The sequence below is a fragment of the Lepidochelys olivacea genome (genome assembly GCF_965140295.1).
Source record: "Lepidochelys olivacea isolate rLepOli2 genome assembly, chromosome: 8".
Classification (NCBI taxonomy): Eukaryota; Metazoa; Chordata; order Testudines; family Cheloniidae; genus Lepidochelys; species Lepidochelys olivacea.
This window is the reverse complement of record NC_140418.1, coordinates 30,859,337-30,882,224: the sequence shown is the minus strand read 5'-3', so window position 1 is coordinate 30,882,224 and position 22,888 is coordinate 30,859,337. Positions and strand designations below refer to the sequence as shown.

The 22,888-nt window shown below is 42.5% G+C and overlaps 1 protein-coding gene across 1 annotated transcript in view; it reads right to left on the bottom strand.

Moving 5' to 3' along the window:
• DOCK2 (dedicator of cytokinesis 2) overlaps positions 1–19,604 on the bottom strand; it is a 502,335-nt gene extending 482,731 nt beyond the window's left edge. The window contains exon 1 of the mRNA XM_084636234.1: positions 19,489–19,604. Within this exon, the coding sequence (XP_084492360.1) occupies positions 19,489–19,531 (43 nt within the window). The 5' untranslated portion in view covers positions 19,532–19,604. The remainder of the gene's footprint in view (positions 1–19,488) is intronic.
• Positions 19,605–22,888: the final 3,284 nt, after the last annotated feature.

The following is a 22,888-nucleotide window of genomic DNA, read 5'->3' as shown; positions in this document are numbered from 1 at the left end:
GCTGCCTATTAATTTAATTGAGTGAACCATGGTTCTTGTGTTATGTGAAAGAATAACACTTCCTTATCCAATTTCTCCACACCATTCATGATTTTATAGACATCTATCACATCCCCCTTAGCCTCTTTTCCAAGCTGGGTAGTCCCAGTCTTTGTAATCTCACCTCATATGGAAGCAGTTCCATTCCTCTAATCATTTTTGTTGCTTTCTCTGTACTTTTTCCAATTCTAAGGAATCATTTTTTGAGATGGGATGGCCAGATCTGCATGCAGTATTCAAGGTGTGGGCACACCATGAATTTACACAGTGGCATTGCGATATTATCTGTCTTATCATCTATTCCTTTCCTAACATTCCATTGGCTTTTTTGACTGCCATAGCACATTGAACAGATTCTTTCAGAGAACAACCCATGATTACGCCAAGATTTTTCTTGAGTGATAAACATCTAATTTAGACTCCATCATTTTGTATGTATAGTTGGGATTTTATGTTTTCCAATGTGCATTAAATTTGCATTTAACAACATTGAATTTCATCTGATATTTTCTTACCCATTCACCCACATTTGTGAGATCCCTTTATAACTCTTCATAGTCTGCTTTAGACTTAACTACCTTGACTAATTTTGTAACATCTGCAAATTTTGCCACCTCACTGTTTACCCCTTTTTCCAGACCAATTATGAATATGTTGAACAGCACTGGAACCAATACAATCTATATCAATACTAAAAATATCAAAGGAACCAATACAATCTATATCAATACTAAAAATATCAAAGGTATATTAATGAATTGTATCGTGGTGGCATGTAAGCACCCAAATCAGGGACTCTATTATGCTAGGTATTATACAGTTGCTGAACCCAAAGAATAGATTAAATTTTAAAAACAATGTGTTGTGTTCAGGTCCTGTCAGAAGTTAGATGTCATTTTGAGTCCGCTTCCTAATGGCCAGTATTGGCCTAACCAGGCACTAGTATTAGCATTATTGGCATGGACATTCTAGGTCAGTGGTTCTTAACCTATTTGCCACTGTGGGCCCATATGCAACTCTCTGTGTGCTATGTGGGCCACATACACACTATATTTATGCCATCTTTATGGCCCTGATGAGGTCACATGGGCCACACCTACGTACTGATTGCGTCATGGGTTGAGAACCACTGCTCTAGGTGAATGAGACATCGACAGTCAGTATAGTCTAACCATAGGCCACACCTTAACCAACAAGTCCTTCTTTGACCTGGGAGTACAGCTACCACCCATTTCCCAATGCAGTGGCATATGCAAAAGTTAGTCTTCTAAGCCCCTCCCCAAATCCTTAGTTTACCTCTCATCTCAGCTGCTTCTCAGATTTGGCTCAGTAGAAAAGCCCCCTGCAGCCTACCACTCTTTCTTTGTGAGAGCAATCAAGGAAAGGGGTGCTTTAATCTGTAAGAAATATAGAAGTGAAGCCCTTTCCAATCCCAAAGAGTCTACTCAATTGACCCTGTGAGAGAGTTTAGGAACAACAAAAGGCACCTGTTAGCCAATGACTCCTGCCATGAACACCTATGGAAGGTCAAGACTAACTTGATTAACATAACCTTGTTACAGCCCCTCCCAGACGTTTTGAAGAAGATTAGCAACTTCCAATTGCCATGCCAATCCACCATCTGGGAAATTCCTTTCTCACTCAAGAGACCACCAACTGAGAGCTAAAGTGCTACATCCCATTTACCATAAACTCGATATTAGCTTCTAGTCAAGCCTAGAGCACACCACCAGATCTGACAGGTGAAATGACAGGAACATTCTCTTTTCAAGCCCCAGTGCTGTTGGGAATTCCTCTTCAAGTAGATGGAGATGAGACCTATGAAAACCTCCTCAGGTGGCATCTGAAGTAACCAATGGGAGATGCCCTGAGACAAGAGTGACTTTTCACCCAACCAATGGCCATACATTAACAACAAGGAGGATCTGCAGGTTCTCTGTTGCTGTCCAGAGCCTCCTAAATCCAACTCCAGCGATATGGTGTGGGCATTTTTGGCCATCTTAACCAAATAGCCAAAGACTGCATTGGGTTTGGAGACGAAATAACCCGCTGAACTGTCAGTTATATTTTCAGTCTTATTAGGGAAACTGTTACTGCTGGGTAAATTCATGGATAAACAAACAAAACAAAAAAAAAACCCACTCGACTACTCCTCTAGGCTCTGTCTATATTCTTGTGCACGCTGTGGCAATACTACTATACTGGTCAACAGCCATTGTCTTGGTTCTCACTGACACAGGGTGCAGAAAATGTAGTCACAATTTACTCCTGCTAAAATTTGAATGAAGGTCATTTGGGGATTCAGACAGGAAACCAATGTTTTAAGATTTGAAACCCACTGGATTAAGAAAGGTTTGAAGCAACAGAATCTAAAGGTCAAAGACTTGGCTAAATTTGGTTATAAGGTCCTGTCCCTAAGCAGAGAAGGACAAATGTGAGGCTCAAGCTCTAGGATCTCCATAGAAACCAATTCTAAGGAAAAACTTAAGGGCACAATCCTACAAGGTGTTGATTGCCCTAAAGTTTCATTCATTTTAAAGGGAACTAAAGGCAAGCTAGAATCAGGCTGCAAACCAATAATGCATCTTGACAGGAATGCTGACCTATGGAAAGGCTGCAGTCACAATCCTCAAGCACAAAGTTAATTTACTAACTTTTTCTAACTACCTGAATCTTTCCTTCTGCATGGTTTTTTTCCTTCATTCCAAGTGCCTACCCCAGCCCTTTCTAGCATTTAAAGGGCCTTGTCCCTACTAGTGCCTTGTCCCTCTGTCTAGTTACTTAGATCAATCATCAGTCTTCCACTTCGCTGTCTCTCTTCCCTGTGCCCTTCCCCCCACAGAGAAGCTGTACTAATGTTTCTTTCAAACTTTTCTTCAGAAGCACAGTTGTGTTAAACCAGGTTTCCATTTTGTTTCATTGCAATAAAGTGAATTAACAGGAATGATTCTGGCTCAGTACCTCATCTTAAGTCCGTTGTATTTGCCAACACGTTGAATGAAGAACTTCAAACACTGATTGGTCTACAAATATTGGTTCTGTCTTGCAAAACTCAATTGTAGTGTTGGAAAAATAAGCTGCATTTAGAAATCATCTCAATAGTTTGGCATTTAAAAGGGTTCTCAGTGGCCCAATAGGCTATCATTAGGAAGTCTAATCTGATCCTGACAAATTATTAACTGTACATTTTGCCTTTTTCTATACTCCCAATCCAAGTTGCTTAAAATGCAGTTTTACTCTTAAGAGAAAGAACGTAAAAATTCTACCCTCTAACTCAACAGAACTGCTCCATGCAAAGCTACATGAGTCCAATCATCACTTATGGCCAAAATAAGTTTGGATTGTTTTTTATTCTCAGTGGTCATGTAAAGCCAGCACATGAAGAGCAAGAGCTGCATTCTATTTCCCTTGTTTACTAGGTCTATTTAACAATTTATTCCATAATTAGTTAATAAGGACCTAGACACAGGAAAACACTCGGTGCTGCACAAACAGGGTTTCTTGAGCTAGAGAGTGCATGCCAGTACCCTGAATTAAGAATCCCTTCTGAGTCATGGCTATAAGAACGGATGTTACATTTATTAGGTCATCCTCAGTTACACTTGTGCAGCTCCAGCAAAACTGCTGACGTTCTACACGTCAGAGACCAATTTGGCCCGCAGACTCTGTTAGTGATGTGTAGCAAGGAATGAATCCAGCTTGATTTTTTGTATCTCAGGCTGAGTTTGAGGGCTTGCCATTAAGGAAAGTTTTCACAGTTAACCGAGAACCTTTTGGAGATGCATGTTAATACACAATCCCATTGCTGAGTCATTTTTAGACGTAAAGCCACTTCAGTGTTTAGGCAATTTTTATTATAGTGGCTCTCACACTAAGAACTAGAAAGCCATCTGCCAAATGGAGCTGCAGAGATCATCAGTATGATTGCAAGGGAACAAGCTGATAATGCATTGCAAAGTTTGTGTCAGCACGTATTAAGTCAATGCCAGGATGACCATGACATGAAAGTGAAGAGCTCATCATTAAGAGCTGGACACAAGAGTCCATTTACACTCCAACCCCCGTTTTACTGGTTCTGCAGAACAACTAGTCTACATATTCTTGAGCATAATCCACTGCTGCCTTATTCAGGAATTACATATACACAGATAGAATACTCCTCAAACACCGATTCTGTACAATCTGCAATGCCATTTGTCTATAATCTCCCTGCATATGCTGTCTCCTCATTCCCAGAGTCAGAGAAAAAGTGGGGCTACTTCTCCCTTTCCCCTGCTGCTTTTCTTATGAACAAAAATAAAAGTTAACTGAAAATGGGGTCAAAGGAATAAAAAGGCAGTCAGTAAAAACAAAACTTTAACAGTATTCAGTAACAGTTATTACCCCTTGCTGCCATTTGATCAGTAGAACAGAGTTATATTTGCTAACTCCACAGAAGTGAACAATTACAGAAATAAGCTGTGGTGGCTAACTACTAAGCAACATCTTTAGCCATGGGACTACAGTGTCACCTACCCATGCAGATCTCTAATTGGGTATTTAGAGATTACAAACATTATGCTGTACTCCAAATTTACCAGTGCCTTCTAGATTAACATCTCTACTAATATAGACTTGTAAGCACCCTCGCCCAATCACATGGCCCAGACCTAGAAACCTAATACAAGCAACACAAATTAAACCGTAGCCTCGTCTGAGAGGAAGGAGTAGTGGTTCGTTTTTAAAAGCCAGGACCCACACAGTAGGCAACTTTGAGCACTTAACTCAGTTGAGTCTTTATTTACGCATCTGTAAAATGAGTCTATTAATGAGTCTACCATATAGGCGTAGTGAAGCTTAATTAATTACTGTTCATAAATTGCTTTGAGATCCTCCCTGGGTGCAGTAGTTAATATTATTGAACTCAGCTTCCTTACATGCACATTTCCACAGTCCAAAAACTTCACAATTCTGTTCACGGTTTGTTTAAAGCTATTACTCACTAAGGAGGTTCTTTTGTCAACTAAAAGCCTTAATTATCTTTTCTCCTTTTGTTTGATAGACCTTAAAACTTTGAGGTTTTGTGATACAGCTGTACAGAAACGGACTCTCAAGTCCAACATGCAATACAAAATAGTTGTTCATGAACTTTGACTTAAATTACCAAAAATAATTTCACTAAACACAACCTGGGTATATGCTTGGGCTCAGTTTAGCAAAAGCAATGTTAAAGCATTTGGAAAATGTAATCCTTTATGGATCCAGCAATCTGTTACCTACTTCCAATTTTTTTCTACAGAAATAATCAGAAGAAAGCAAGTCAGCCAATTCAACCTCACACTTTATTCAATTTTCCATCTACTGCATTCTTCAATTTTAGTTCTTATCAGACTGACCCACTAGTTAAACTAGTACTGCTTTTATGACATAACTATGGAAACCAGTACCACTTAAATTCTATTACATTTATTCTAGTGAACACAGCAGATGTTTTAGGAATAGAACAAAAATTCAAGTTTAAAATATTTTTTTATCTGTGCTGATAACTGGCTGTTAAACATTTCTTCAGGCACTCTTTGGGCTAATTTTTCAGGGTGCTTCCACAAATCAACTTGCAATATTTTCAAGCAAATTTCTACAAATCACATCAAACATTTCTATGCACAATGTAATTTAACGGTGGACTGTTTTTTGACAAATAAATTTAGGTTGTGTGAGCAAATATTGTAAATGCATTTTACAGCCTCTTTCAAAATATGGTTCTACTACTCTTTTGTGCTTTTCATCTGCATATCTCCAAGATCAATTTACAAAGTCCAAATGAAAAGATAACCTCAGATTTACATAAGTGTATGTGCAACCACGCATGAAATTTAAGCGTGAAACAGAGATTGTGTTTATGCTTATGACACTAATTTGTACATGCAACACAAGCCCGGCCCTAATAGTAAAGATGCTGCATAGTATGAAGTCAAGTTATGTTTAAGTCAGAAAAGAACAGGTAAGTACTCAGAAAGGAGTTAACTACTTTTAAGCAGAAGTTCCTGCAGAGAGAATTCATTTCCTGCCACACTGTGCATCCTGTATCAAGGAAACACCATCTTCTGGAACATGAAATGATCAAATCTTGTTCAAAGTAGGTTGGTTCTCAGGTGACCCAGCCCCCTGAACTGAAATTGTCCCAGAGCAGTTCTACATTTTAACTAGGGTTGCAATATGCAAATGTACTGAGGAGTCAGTATCTCCCTTTTATATACTGATTTTTACCATAATAACTTTTAAGAGCTGGGCAAAGCTGGTTTATTCTTCCAGAACTTCATTTTTGGGTAAACAAGAGATTTATTACAAGAAGGCCAAAGACTAGTGTGCATTTCTTTAAGATAGACATAGTTGGTTTAATAGAGGTTATTTAACTGTATTTCAAATTCTGATTTATGCTTGTATATATTTGCCCTACCCAAATTGGAAGCTGGATTGTTGGCCCTCCAGTGGAGGTTAATAGGGATTCTTTAGAGTTTTCAGTCCAGGAACCTCTCTAAAGGAACAAACATTGATTTCGTTAGAACGACATGACCTTTTCATGTTACTCAAGCTCTAAGAGCTGGTTGTGATAATACACGTATTTCAGCATAGGTTTCAAAGACCTAGCTCTCCATCCCCACAAGGAACATCAGAGTTTGTGGGGGTTTTCCTACTTTTTATTTTGACTGAATATTAATGCTAAAAACAAAAAACACAAAACCAGTTAATCAACTCTAAGCTAAAAGACAGATGTCGTTCACTAATGAAGTCTGATCTACAGTCAGATGGGTAGGAGGCTCCTTTAAACTGCACAGTCCCTGGAAATAATTAATGAAGGGCACATTTTTCTCCCCACACCAGTAAAATCTTCAGGCTTGACCTTCTTGTCATTGATGAATGGATTTCCTCCCCACCCCCAACACTCCCTCCAAGGAGCTACAGTTTTTTTTACTAACAGGCTGACAGCTTCCAAAAGTTAAAGACGCTTACATTAAAACAAAGATTGCTTCAGTGCATTGAATCAATTATATTTTGACTGCAGTAGTGTCTAGGGTGACAAGGTGTGTGATTTTCGACCAGAACACCCAGTTGAAAAGGGATCCTGGTGGCGTTGGTCAGCACTGCTGACTGGGCCGTTGACTGTCTGGTTGGTGGTGCTGCGCAGTGCGGCTGGCAGGCTCCCTCCTAGCCTCTGTCACATGCCTCCCAGGAAGCAGCTGGCATGTCCCCCACCCAGGCTCCTACGAGTAGGGGCAGTCAGGGGGCTCCGCAGACTGCCCCCATCCCAAGCACCACCCCCGCAGCTCCCATTAGCTGGGAGTTGCAGGGGCGGTGCCTGTGGTAGGGGCAGCCTGCAGAGCCACCTGGCTGTGCCTCCACGTAGGATCCAGAGGAGGCACATGCCAGCTGCTTCCAGGAGCTGCTTGATGTAAGCGCTGCCCGAAGCCTGCACCCCTGACCCTCTCCCTGGCCCCAACCCTGATCCCCCTCCTGCACCCAAACCCCTCATCCCCAGCCCCACCCCAGAGCCTGCAACCCCCGCCGGAGCCCTCACCTTCCCCGTCATACCCCAACCCCTCTCCCGCCCTCCGAAACCCTCAGTCCCAGCCCGGAGCTCCCTTCTGTATCCCAAACCCCTCATCCCCAGCCCCACCCCAGAGTCTGCACACCCTCCTGCAGCCGAAACCCTTGCAGCCGAACCCCATGCCCCAGCCCAGAGCCCCCCTCTGCACCCCACCCTCCTGCCCTAGCCTGGAGCCCCCCTCCTGTACCCCGAATCTCTCATCCCTGGCCCCACCTCAGAACCCGTACCTCCTCCCACACTTTAACCCCCTGCCTCAGCCTAGAGCCCCCTCCTGTACCCTGAACTTCTCATCCCTGGCCCCACCCTAAAGCCTGCACCCCCAGCTGGAGCCCTCACCCCCTTTCACATCCCAACCCACTGCCTCAGCCTAGAGCCCCCTCCCGCACTCTGAACTCCTCATTTCTGGCCCCACCCTGGAGCTCTCACCTGGAGCCCACCCACCCCCCAGCCAGAGCCTCACCCCCTCCCTCACCTCAGTCCCCTGAAGCCAACCCGGTGAATATTAACAAGTGAGTGAGGGTGGGGAGAGCGAGCAACTGGGGGAGGGTGAGCTGGGGCAAGGCCTCATAGAAGAGGCAGGGGAAGGGTGTTCAACTATCTACTCGCACAAAACCGGCAACCCTAGTAGTAGCTAGAGGCCAAGGACCCATTGTGTATAAAAGCAAATAGACAGTGGCCCTCGCTACAAGAGCTTACTACCTCAGTGCAAGATTACAGTCAGCAGGAGGCACAGATGGTAGAAGTACAAATAAACCATGAAATGACATTGGTTGGCATGAAATATCATAGTTATAGCAAACCAGCTGCTTAACCAGTGTTGAATATTTTGTAGGCATCATTGCAGAGAAGGAGGAGTTATTTGGAGTAAAAGGAGGTGGCTTTAATATTATTTAAGAAATCTAGGATCTATCAAGTCTGTCCTTTCCCTCAAGAATCAGGCTCGGTGTCAAGGTGTCTTTCTTGCAAGACACCCTATGTACAACATTGGGTCCTAGAACCATAAACAACTCTTGGGCGTTCAGCTGAACAGACTCACACTGATTTTCTCTCATTCTTAAACAAAAAACTAATATTTTGGGCTTCTTGATAAAAGTGACTGTAAAGTTCCTAATAATTATTACTCTAATTATTTTCCTATCCACAATACATTAAGAGCTTGAAGTCCAGAGTGGAAACAGAATGGAAGTTCTTAAGCCAAGTTTTCCTTGGGGTTACTATGCCTAGACCCTTACTTGATTGCTCACTACTATCCAAGGGCTTCAGTATTAGACTCTTTAAAGCAGGAGTGGTGGCTGAGAAAGGCTCAGGGAAAGCAGTGGGAGGAAAGAGGGAGCAACAGAAGTTAAGGAAAAAATTCCACCTTTCCCAAGGTCAATGAGCCTCTTCCCAACACCTCAACAGTGAAAAGCTCGCTTTTCTCTAACTAGATTACAACAGTAAGGTTTTCCATGGCTGCATATTGGCAATCAGAATGAAGTAGGTTCCCTATAAAAACATTATTTCCTACAAAAATCTTCAATCCTGTCTTGTCATGACAGTCTCGATTCCAGACACTGCATGGAACTGAGCAATTAACTGATCATAGAACAAGCCTCAGTACAATAAAACAAATGTTATATACAGCACTTAGTATCTCAAAATGCTTTAATTCCATACAAGCGTTGACAACCTTTTGGTGTACAAGTTCAACAGCTGTGCAATGCCACTATATAGTTTAAAAGAACATCAGTCCCTTTATTAAAAGGATATGAAGTGAAATTGTAAGGCTAAACTGAAAAATTGATCTACCATGAAATAATACTTGGATGGAAAAATATCAGTTGTATTTTAGTGGCATATTTTGCCTCTTGATTTCTGGAATAGAACTTTTCATTTGACGAACAAGGAAAATACATCTATAGCTCCCTTTAGAAAACTGCCTATTTTTAAGTTTAAATTATTTATCACCACACTCTCAAAAATGAGAAAGACTTTATATGTGCCTTGTGTAATAATGCTACAATATTTTTTTGTTTGAAAGAGCAGCCACCAAGCCATCTCAGGGAACAATTAATCCCTATTCCCAGAGCTGTGCTGCATTATACTTGAAGATACACAGTGAAGTTAATCAAATTTCTCCAGAAATGTTCCATCTAAGGAATTGTAGCAAAGAAACGTAGCAGTCAATAAGACATATGATAAAAGGCACAGAATTGCTTTGACATATGAATGCTTTTTCTATCTCTCTGGTCTAGATACTCAACTTCCAAAAAAAGAAAAAAATTAGTTTCTATAACAAATGATTCCCCTATGATTATTGGCTTAACCCAAATATATTCTGGAAAATTCTCATGTGACTTGTATCATTACTCTCATCATAATGGAGTACATATTATACACCTTCTAATCATTCTGTACCTTCTTTCATTCTAAAATTTAATAAATTAGAAACTAAAGCTATAAAGGCACTTCTATCTGGGGCACAATACAACTTCTGTTAAATAATACAGAGCAACAGTACACAACAGCTGAGCATATTCATACTATAATAAGGTTAACATGCTACAGAAGGTCAAGTAGAAAGAATGCAGTTATTTTTCACACTTACTCTTTGCTCTCAGGATCCACCCTTCCAGGAGTCTCTGGCACCCTGCTCCAGTCAGTGTCCCAGTTCTAGCTAGTTTGGCTTCTCTCTTGGGGCAGTGACGCCAGGGCTGCCTCCCTGAGCACCTAGCCCATTAATACACTTCATTGTAGCTTTCCTTCTCCTAGCACAACCTCTCCCAAACACTCTCTTCCTGTGCATGGCCCCTAGCAGACCTTTGTAGACCCAGGTGTGTCCCATACTTTTAATTCGCTGGATTGGGCTCACCAGCCACCATGGGCCCAGTTCTACTCATCAGGCCTAGCTACCCTGTGACATTCCAATATAGTTAATTAGTGTTCCAAGATCACTTCCTACAGCTGCTACTTATCCCACAGCATGGCCTTTGCCTTTTAGCAATTGTACAAGTGTCATGCTGTCTAATCCAGTCAGGCAGCTGAGAGGACCTTCCCTGTGAGTACACTACAGCCTCTGTACTTCAAGAACCCAGAGTGAGACCAGAGATATAAGATTTAAATCACAACTCTATCAGTTACATGATTCTTGCAGACTGAGCATGCAGACCCTGAGTGCCTGCATCATGCTGGAAACCGCCTCATTCTGGGACTCCCTCTGGCGACTACATGAGTCATTTTAAAGAAACCAACATACTACAAAATGTCAAAAAGATCCCTCTTTCTGTACCCCTATGCTGGTGGTTTGTTAACTTTTATTACTAGCCACTATCATGGAAAGGATATGTTAGAAGTCATGAGTTTTAATTTTCACTTAAAGACGGTCAGAGTCATTGTTGTTCTCATTTTAGAGAGGCTACTTTCACAGGCATGGTCCTGACTTCAGTACAGCTCCATCTCCTGCACCCACAAGTTTTGTTCTTGTTGCACTGATCCATGTGTACAAACTGTCAGTCACGTACCCACAACTGTGCAGGGAAGGCGCATGCACTGTAGGGGCACTAGGACTAGGTGGTGTCTCTTCTCCCCTTTCCCAGCTGCAGAGGGTGCAACTCTGTAGAGAAGAGCCAGGTGGAGATTCCAGGGGGGAAGGGGCAGAAGCAACAACAGCACAGAATGTTGTGGGGGGGTGGGACAAAGGGAATGGGTCTCAGATAGGCCCACCCCTCCCCCCAGCACTATCTGGACCCAGAATTGTAGAAGGAAGGATCCCCCCCCACACACACTCTGGGGGCACTAGGACCCAGATAGCATCCCCTCTTCCCCCACAGCGTGGCCTTGGGAGAAATTAGCAGATGAGCCAGCCAGAGACTCCGGCAGCTAGGGGAGAAACAGCCAAAGCAGCCACCTCTGGTCCTTTGGAGACCTTTCCAGTTTTCACTGGACTGTCTCTGCCCTGTGCTGATTGGCTGTTTGCTCCAGTTCTCCCCTCCCTCTTCCTCCATCTCTTCACCTCAGCATTACTCCTTTTACCTTCTTCACCCCTTTCCTGGCCCACATAACCTCACCCCATAGACACCCCTCTCCCTTCAGCTTATCCCCTCTAACTAAACCTACCAAAACCATATAAAAAAAAAAAAAAAAAGAGAATCCAAAATGACCTCTCCTACCATCCCATTGTTCACTCCACTTGCGTGTTCTGCTTCTCCTCCCGCCCCATGTCTGTCCCGTCTACTGAGGTTTTAAGTTCTGTTGCTCATGTAACAGCTGCTTCACGCTGAATCAACTGGAGCTCCTCACAAGCAGGATTCTACTGTGATTTGGTGGAGGCGGCATCATAGTTTTTCCTATTGTACCTCATTGAGGTAGGATGGTGCAGTTGTTGCCAGCATAGGACTGAGGGGACATGGATACCATTCTCTGCTGTGCTACAGGTTTCCTGGTTGATGTTGGGCAATTCCCTTAAATCTCTCAGTTCCCTCCTGGTAACAAGGAAATAGTACTTCCCTGCCTCGCAAGAATGCTTGGAGGATAAATACATTAAAGATTGTGAGGCATTTAGTTGCTATGGTGATGGGGGCCATACAAGTACCTTAGATATAGAAACATAAGTAAAAACAATATGCCTTTCCCACGTGTATATCGTGTGCCATCTCAGAACAGGATTTCAAGAGTCATTTCAGCTCATGCAGGACCACACACCAAAAGTTGTGCAGGCCAGCTGCTGACAGCTATGCTCACACAATCCTATGGTTCGCAATCATGTTTTCACTGTCCCTTGGACAATCCTACTCGGTGCAGTGAGGGGCAGAATATGAAGGTATCATAGTGGGTCCTGCAGGATGGATTTACTTAGCAATTCTGCTGCTGATGCACAAACCAAATTAATGTATAGTTCTCGCCAAGGACTGACTGTGGTTTGCAGCAACTGCAATCGTTATGGATATCAGCTGATGTGACTGACTGCTCATCAGGATCAGCTCTGCTGAGTAAGAAAGTGAAGTTTTTATGTTGTCACTTTTCAAAGGAGCACACAGGTGGCATTTTCATTTGAATTTGCAGTAACGATCCCTGGAGAGGACAGTCATGACTCACTGTGCTCATGTCCAAATTTAGCATGATGGGGGTGCAGTTTCCTAGCTTCTTTGGTATCACCCCAGTCCAGAATGACTCCAAAGCTGCCAACCACATTGACTCAAGGCAAATGCACTAACTGGAAGCCAATCATATGGCAATAAAGCACTTCCCTTCGTACCGTTATCTTCATCTTACCTGAATTTATACCTTCAGCCAGCTACTCTTCACCTAGGTGCTGATGTCTCTCAAGCACTGTGAGACAGGGTACTCCACTCACCGTAAAGGTGGCACCTTCTCCCGATCATTCTGGGGAATAGCTCACAAGATCAACCCCCCTTCCCAGGGTTGCACCCTGTCTTCTACCTTCCTCTTTCTGTGTCTGCAGCCCCTCTCTCACTCCAAAAGCTACTACTGCCTCTTTGTGACTCAGACTTTTGGCCAGGTCACTCTACACATTTTCCCCTTCTGGGATTGGAAAGCCTTTCCTTACTAGCAGTCCTAGCCAATCTTCCCATTTACTGCCTCAGAGTGCCACTCAGTGACTGGCAGGGGAACCCAGACCTGCCCTCAGGTTCCAGCTCAGGGACCCTGTAGTCAGCAGTCAAGGTCTGTTCCCTTCTAGACCTTACTGACTTCACCTAAGCCCTTTCCTGCCATCTGCTACTGCCCACTCTCAGGGATTTACCAGCCTCCTAACTCCCCACTCCCAGAAGCGGCCTGTGGGCTAGCTATCCCTGTAGGCTCCAAACACTCCTCCCTTCTTCCAGGGTGTCACTGCAGACTTTCCCCACCAGCCCCTTGTGTTGCAAATTCCCTACCTTTATAGTCTCAAACCAGCTCCTTCCTTCTCAGCTGGGCTTCCTCACTCAATCAGGGGATTGCTCAGCCATCTGATTCCCCTCAGCTGTGGGCTGTTGGGTTAATGAGCTCTCTTCTCAGTCTGCATTAACCCTCTCAGGGCAAGTGTGGGGTGAATACCCCACATGCACTAGGACTGCTGGGAGGATGCTCTGTTTGTATTTGACTGAGGGTTAAGCTTCATTCACACATGGCTGATGTCCATCTCCCTCTCACTTCAAAAACCAACCCTTCAGTTGCATACAGATGAGGGGAAAAAATTGGTATGTCAGCAGGTGAGGACTCTAGAAACAGAGGCACAATTACCAATCCTAACCCTTTGGGTCCAGACTTGAAGAATGTTTGCCTTTATCTCAGTTTCCACAAATTCATGTTACATATCTGGAGTGGATCATCTTATATCCTACATTAGCCAATGTGACAGATTCAGCAACCTGAGTATGGATTTATGCCTCCTCACTTTACAGTGCTCTGGAATACAATTTTGCCTGTTTTCCCACTTCTGATATCACAGCAGCAACTTGGTTCCCTGGAAACCTGAGCAGACATGCAGCTCCCTGGTCATCTGGTGCACTTCTGCCCAACTGCCACCAAGAAAAAAAGGAACAGTCTGCCACATTTTCTTTGCTATCCTAGTCTTATCTAATATCAAGGCATAGCTGTGTTAGTCTGTAGCCACAAAAACAAGGAGTCTGGTGGCACCTGAAGACTAACAGATTTATTTGGGCATAAGCTTTCGTGGGTAAAAAACCCACTTCTTCAAATGCATGGAGTGAAAATTACAGATGCAGGCATTATATACTGACACATGAAGAGAAGGGAGTTACCTCACAAGTGGAGAACCAGTGTTCAGTGGGTTCAATGAGAACAATGTGTTCAATTATTGGGAGTGGACTACATCCACCCTGATCAAATTGGCCCTGTCAGCACTGGTTCTCCACTTGTGAGGAGGAGTAGTCATTTGAAAGACCCTGCTACTTTGGTTTCTATCATGTCTCTTTGGTTAAACAGCATGTGACAGATCAAGGAGGAGGGAAGGGGAAGAAAGCAGGTTAGTAGCAGGGGTGAACCATGTGAGCTTAGGCAAGTTGTGAGCTAAAAGAGATGGATGCAGAGAATTCTTAAAAGCCTTCATAAGTCTTAGCTATGGAGGAGGGTAAAAGGTGCTGCTACTTTCACTAAAGCCACCATAAAGTCTAGCTTTGCAGAACTTCTATGGGCCTTCAGTTGTCCATTAACCAGAAAAGCATTTATGGAAACCCACCACCTAGTAGCATCTTTAGAGGGAAGTGAATTCTACCTGCTTCACATAGATGATAGACATCTTATCCAAAAAGAAGGGGCATACTTTTGAGTGCTTATACTGATGGTATTTTAGTATTCTTGGGACATCTTATCTGAATGTTGATCCTCTCTTTCCCTGTCCAGCTTATGAAATAAAACTGTGTATTTGGATTATATCTTATTATAGCAGGTTACTTTCCATCAACATTATAAAAAACTCTTTCATTGATAAAGCATTTTGATGAAAAAAACATACTGTCTTCTCAAGAACACAAAGTGGCAGGGGGCTCTAGACTGGGAGACCACCTGGATTACATTCCCAGATCTCCCATTCACCTGTTGTGTTAAGACTAGTCATTTCATTTCTGTGCCTCAATTTACCCATCTGTAAAACTAGGTTATTCACACTTGCCATGCTTTGCAGGGTACTCTGAAATGTACAGATGAGAAGCCTAAGTCCAACTCATTATCATGGTAGTGCAATGGTCACTTATTAAGATGGTAACCAGAATACAATTAATGCAATTGCATGACATTCCAGTATTCCAACATTATACCCAATAACTGAATAAGTTAATTAGCAAGTATTACACTACCTCCCTTTAGTCATACCAAATATACACACACCATGTTTCAGAGCAGACATTTTCATCTTTTTTTTAAAGTTGGACATAATACTGCTCTATAGCATTCTGCTAGTTGATTGCCTGGTAGGTCAAATTGGATTAAAACCAGGGCCATAAAGCTTGATGAAGCATTTCTATAACAATGGGTTTAATGCAATTTGACCCACAGGAAATCATGCATAGCCAATGTTGCATAGTGTTTATGCAATGATCTATTATGCTATTCCTGATAAGGTTATTTATGCCTACGGGTGCATAAATAAACAAACCAAGTCTTTGCAAATTGTCATTAGGGAAAAGCAACAATACAACAGCTGTTTCACTACTGTATAAAGCACTTGCCTGCCTTATTTAAACAAATATATGTACAGTACACTTATCCTCTGCTCCCAAATGCCAGTGAAGTAGCTTCACATACTTTAAATAAGCAGGTAGTGATCTGTGCCATTCTCACCTTCCCATACCTTAGGTTGCTAGTATTTCCTTTCCGTTATTCACACTCACTCGCAAGTTGTCTTAGTCAAACTGCAACAATTTGTTTCTTTGAACTAATCTGGGGTGTAGGTCAAATGATAACTAGCTCACTGTATCCTTAATTTACAGCAGGAAATGAATTGGAGATAAACTTTCAAGTATGAAATAGCTACATCTTCTCAAAAAATTTTTCCATTATCTTCACCCTACTCTACTGAAGTTGTGTGTTACTGCCCTGATGTGCACTGTATGTAACAGTAATCAACTAATTTTCTCTCAGCTGTACTGATGTGTTGCCCCTCACTCATCCTCCACCACCCAACTCTCAAGACTGCAGTTTACTCATTTGGTTCCTATAGTAGGCCAAGTTTTGGAATACCTTGCATGCAATGCAAATAATCCTATTGACTTTAATTAGGTGACTCATGAGTATTGCAAACATGATTAGCAGTATAAGCAGCCATAACTTCATCATTCACCTCTCTCATGTGCTTCTTCAATTCCAAGCCCTGTCATAAGCCCAGATAACAGATTTAAGGAGTGCCAACAACTTTATCTGGAAAAGGTGATACTTAACAGGTGTTAAGTTTCATTTTAGGCAATGAAGGATTTTCTGTCATTTTCAGAGACAACCCTAGTTATTTGGATTGATATAAGACAGAACTAAAGGAAAGCTAACACACTATTGTTGTATCACCTGTAATTTAATTGCCTAGACATTCATTTTGTCAAACTGACACTTAAAATTTTATTCTTGTACTAAAAGTAGAAAAAATTCAACTGAACATTTTCAACTATAATAACTAGCTACATATTTTTTAGCCTTATCGAAGTACTTTTCTTTAAAATGTCACTTGCCTTGTTTATTTTCTAAAGGAAACTTCAGCTAATGCATTTAGGGTGCTAAAACAATATAAAGTGTTCATGATGATAAGTTGCTAGGGATTCTAATTCATTATGCAAAAAGTTACACAGCTAAATATTCGGAAGCCTTTGCTGGCAAGCCTAACAGAGAAATGTGATGATAGCCACAAACCCGAGCAACCGTCTTGGAGAACTGTAGACTGACTAACTTTAGAAACCCTTCCTACTGATAATACCTAAATAAAATTTGATTTTTCTGTGCAGTTATATTTGTGGATAAATCAGTTCAGTAAAGATACAGCTTTTATACACAGACTAATATATTAATTGAACCAGAAACCTTTGCTGAAGAAAGTGTTGTTTATTTTATGTACTAAAAAGGATTTGTTATTTCAGATAGTGAACAGTGCTTGTGGCATTCAAATCGCTGCTATTGTACAACTAACCAATATTATAAATACTCTTGCAGTCACATGCAACACTTAAAACCATAATGCGTGTTCAGTGACCACATGATTGGAAGCTGAAGCCAGACAAATTCAAATTAGAAACAAGGCACACATTTTTAATTGTAAAAACAATGAGGAGTCTTTGTGGCACCTTAGAGACAAACAAATTTATTTGGGCATAAGCTTTCATGGGCTAGAACCCACATCATCAGATGCATGGAGTGGAAAATACAGGAACAGGTATAAATACATGAAAAGACGTGAATTGCCTTACCAAGTGTGAGGTCAGTCTAACGAGACAATTCAATTGACAGCAGGATACCAAGGGAGGAAAAATAACTTTTCAAGTGGTAATGAGAGTGGCCCATTTCAGACAGTTGACAAGAAGGTGTGAGTAACAGTAGGGGGAAATTAGGTTTAGGTTTTGTAATGACCCAACCCCTCCCAGTCTTTATTCAGGCCTAATGTGATGGTGTCCAGTTTGCAAATTAATTCCAGTTCTGCAGTTTCACGTTGGAGCCTGTTTCTGAAGTTTTTTTGTTGAAGAATTGCCACTTTTAAGTGGGTTCTAGCCCAGGAAAGCTTATGCCCAAATACATTTGTTAGTCTCTAAGGTGCCACAAGGACTCCTCATTGTTTTTGCTGATACAGACTAACACAGCTACCACTCTGAAACCTGTCATCATTTTTAGTGAGTGTGATTAACCTTTGGAACAAGCCACCAAGGTAAGTAGTGGATTTTCCATCTCTTGATTTCTTTAGATCAAGACTGGATGCCTTTCTGAAAGATATGCTTCAGTCAAACACAAGTTGTTGGTGTCAATGTAAGGGTATGTGTGTGAAATGCAATGGCCACAGGCAGTTAAACTAGATGATCTAGTGGTCTCTTCCATCCTTATAAGAATCTATTAATTATTAGCCTTTATTTACTCTGACTAGCATTACACAGAAAAAAACTGAGCATGCCCAGAATCAGAGTGTTGTCTACAAAAAAAGCTCAACAAAGACTCAGCACTTAAATTGTTTTCTCATACACAAGTGATTTAAATTCTATATTCTAGCTAACCCAAGCAGTACACTCTGATTACCAAACATATGGACATTCAGACAATATCCTGCACAAATCCAGCTGTTACAGAGCAGATGTTCAGCTTGCCAGAACACAGAAGTTCAAAATTAAAGTTACATGTTTCTGCTTTCTGTCCCCACCCCCTTACTACTGAAACAGAAAATCAAGTATCTTAGCCCCTCGGTTTTGCAATGGAAATTACCACCAGTACAGAATACTTAGATTTCACAATTTTACCACTTCTGTGCATGGAAATTAAACATGGAGAAATTATTTTGCTTTTATTATTTCCTCCAGGAAATTAATAATCATTTTACTCCATGTAACTATCAGCTCCTATGATGTGTACTGTGAAGTACTCTATTCTCTCCTGGGTTTGTCTATTTTATTTTAAAAAGTCCTTATGGTGCTGGGTATATACGTATGCATCAGTGTGTATTTTAGCAAGGAACCTTAAGTTACTGTTATCAATAGCGGTCTTCCCAAGGGAGCGAGAGAAATATTTTGTTACCAATTAGTGGAAGGTGCTCAAGGGGCAAATTTTGAGTGCTTCTGTTCCAACTTTGATTATTGTGGCTTTCTTGAGAGTAATTTAGCACAATTACAAAATTCTGTTAACTCCAGGAAGCATGCCAGTCTCTATTTAATCAGAGAAACCACAGATGGAAGAGGTCATCCCTCCAGCTAATATAAGAACTTACATTCTTATTTATTAGCCCCTTTTCTAGTACCACTCTCAGAATAAGTGAGGGGTTCACGTCCTTCCCCAATAAACACATGCATTACTTTTCCTGACATGCAAATCTGTTTTCCCCTTTCAACTCCCTGTCATTCCTCAAGCAGCACCCTAAATAGTTCATCTTACTGCATGCTGACACCCTGAAAACCCTGGCCTTAGTCATTTTGAAGATGTAGCATTTCCCTACTATTTCTAGAGTGGTAGCCTGATTCTCCCAGCAGTGTCAAAGAATGAGATGAAAAATCTCAAGTAGGCAACACAAAGTTTTCCCTGCAAGCTCCCCTTTGGGTTTGTGTTAAGACAGAATTTCTGTTTTTTTTTCACAAGACACTGCAGGAAAATGATAGGGAAGGGAGTTCATTGCACTGCACCAAATACCTGCCCACATCCTGCTTGAAAACTGAGAGGGGGCAAAACCCAAATGGCAGTCTGTGTACGTTACATACCCACGCCGCTCCTCTCCTTGTCAGTCTTGCGCCAGGGTGCCATTGCATGAGTCTCCTCCAGGTCCCAGAGGATGCCAGCCCCCAGAAAAGCCACTGAATGTGAGCAGGGTACTGCAGCAATGGTGTGAGTGAGGCTCTTGGAAGTCAAATCTGTTACCCAGTTTTAGTCACTGATGACCTGGGAGGAAACTGGGGCTGACTAACGTGGCTGCTACTGCTATGTGCGCTCTGCTGCTGTTCGCAGAGGCTCCTGCTTCCTTCCTCTTTTCTAACTCTCTCCTAACTGAATCAGTCATTGCCAAAAAGTCACGCCTATTGTGGGGGAAGGGTGACCTGAAGTGGGTGTCTTAGCAATAGGACAATGACAGTAATATGTGAACAGACAAGATGGAAAGGGAGTCATGCCAAACACTGCCTTCTACCACACATCTTTCGGCTCTGGACGTGGTCCCATCTACAGTAGAAGGCTACTGTGCTGTATGACCTGATTATAATATTGCAGTTCTCAACACCGAACATTTGAATCTTGTAGTTCAAGTCTCCATTCCCATACTGTGCTACAACCTTGGATTTTTCCAATTGGTCCCACAAGATGTGACTTAACTGTGTAGGAACTGCCATGTTTTAGCCCTGTCCTGCAGAATAGTTTCATAGCATAAACATAGCAAGGGCAAAAATGTGGCTGCAAACAAGGATGGATGAGGTTTAAAATCTTTCATGGAAGATTTAGAGCAATAAGTAGTAAACAGTAATGCTAGTTGCTTAAAGTGCTCTAGTTCAAAACAGTGAAGAACTTTAATATTCCATTGTAATGTCACAAACTAAGTTTTGTGCATGTAAAGATCACATAATCTAGGTGTTCAAAGTTGAGTTGGAGAGCAAGATACAGATGACCAATGCCATGAAGCCTCACCTTCACTTCTCTCTCTCTCAGCTTGTCTTACAAGGACAGAGGCTTAATCCTTTAGATGGAGTTATGTTCCCAAGTTTTTTCAGTGGGATAAATTCACTTGGTACAAGATTTCTTTGCACCTGCTTTTTACCTTTAAACATTTCTGAAAAATTCAGTAGCTCTGATGCTGGTATGATGTTCTGCACTGACAATCCTGCGATTTCAATCTTCATTTCATCCACAGACCACATACACAAGCACAGACACTGCCAATCCAAGCTTCAGTTTACTGAAGACAGTGTGGAGCAACAACAAATCTTGAGTGTTAGCTTGCGAACGTCAGTCCTGTCTGCAAACTTGAGTGTTTCAGTTCTGTTTGTTTTGTTGTTAATTCAAGCCCTGTGTGTTGCAGGCTTATGAAAAAGGGTATTTTCAGAAGGGTGATGGAAGTTCCCAAGCAACCATTTGATTATTTTAAGTCGACTTGAGAAAGGTACCTTACATTTTAGCAGTAAAGATAGCATTTGATGTACAGAAATGGGAATTTACACTAAAGGGGATTCTGAACCACTGAAATTCTCCCCTCACAACTGCCAGTCTGTTATTCCCACCTCTGTAGTGAAATCTTTAGCCCTCCTTTTAAATGTAGGCATTTCTAGTGTGCAACTCACCATCCCCAATTTTGACTAATGGAGCAAATTAATCCATTAGCTAACTCACATTAGCTCAAATTACACCAGCGATAAACATTTTCTTGATGTGTCTCACTGAATTTGTTGTTATTCAGCCACCCCCTACCCTATTTTGTTGGACCTGTATGCCCAGGTATTCTTAAGGCTTTCTACGGTGTTACAGGAGACTCTGGAGAGGATTGGTCTTCTTAGGCACTAAGTTTAAAGTCAGTAACAATTTGGATACGTCTCTATTTTAAAAAAAATATATTATTATTTACAGGGAAGGCAGCTTCAACTTATGAAGAATGTTTGGAAAGTGCAACCTTGCTATAATAAGGTATAACACTTACAGCGCTGAACCACTCTCTGGTGAAGGATAAGGTTGGTAGGAGCCAGAACCAACACATGCATCTTGCTTTTTCTGACATAACTGTTCAATTTCCTCAAGTCCACAATGGGACTAAGGTAGTCTCTTTTTAGATGTAGTACTTTTAATACAAACCCTTCTTTCTGTTCTCTTTGGCTACTCATTGTACAGCTCCCATCACCAATAAATGAACAAGTAGTAAGAAAGATAGGAGAAAATGATGAGTGGATGGTAATTACATTTCCTCTTAACGGAAGTATCTTCCGTTAAGTCTTTTTTTTTTTTTTTTTTTTTGCTGGCAAATCTCAGTCTTCCGGGGGAGGAACGGTTAAGAAAGTACCCAATGAAAGATACTGTATCTATCCTCTACTTGTTAAAGAAGCCACCTGTCATAGCACGGCACAAGTTTCCTTCCCCTTGTCCCTGCCCTTGGGCTGGCCAAAGAAAGAGTCTCAGATGCCTCTTGCAGGTGCTTCACCCATGTTCTTTTATTTACAGTGGCTGTACAGTCCCAATTCCCCCAACACCGGTCCCCAGTCTGACCCTTCACTGGGTCCCCTGGCCTTTGAGGCTTGTGTCAGCCAGCAGAGACAAAACCACAACCCTCCTGCCTGACTAGCCTCACCCCTTGAGCTCTTCCCTGGGTTTATATTTCTTCCCAGTCAGCAACCCAGCTGGTTCCACTTGGCTCAGCAGATTACACTGAGCCTGCCCTCGTTAGGGCCTGCAGCTGGGCTCCCAGCTAAGGGTCTTGGCCCGTGTACCTAGCCATCCTACAGGGAAGCAGAGGGAAGCTGGGTCTTTAGCAGGGCATTCAAAGGTTTTATACCTCTGCACTGCGACACACCTCCCCACTTTAATGAGCCACCAGGCTCAACCAGCCCTAGCCTCTTCTCAGCCAGGCATATTGGCCCTTCAGCGGGGGTTCGTTTATCCCTGCTGTGAGTTCCTGTGGGTCCTCCCTGGGGTTTTTAGCCCCACCCCCCGTGCCTCCACAGTAGAGGCAAGTCTCCCACATGTGTCCCTCGGCCCGACAGAGTCCACACTCCTGTTCAGGCCATGGCTGACTGTTCCCTTGCCTCCCCCGGCCCTCTCTCTGACATGGCTGGGTGCCTAGATACCCCGACTCCGGGGTTGGCTCCAAGGCCCCAAGTCCCTTGCCTTCCTCGGGCTCATGAGGACTGCACTTCTGGCCGGAGGGTCCTTTGTAACTACAAAACCAACATTTGTTGGTTTCTTCCCACTGCTGTCCAGGAGTTCTTGCTACTTTTGGGGGTTCTACCAGCTCCCCCATCTCCCTTCACCTCCCTAATTGGGTTCTTCCCACCCCCTTCCTCAGGATCTCCCTGCCGACTTCCTGTCTCACAAGAAGGGGGTCCCCTATCGCTTCCCAGTAGGACTGGGTAGGGTAACCTCTCCACTACCCCTACCTGCTGCCACCGGAAACACCCCTGGACCTCCAGGGGA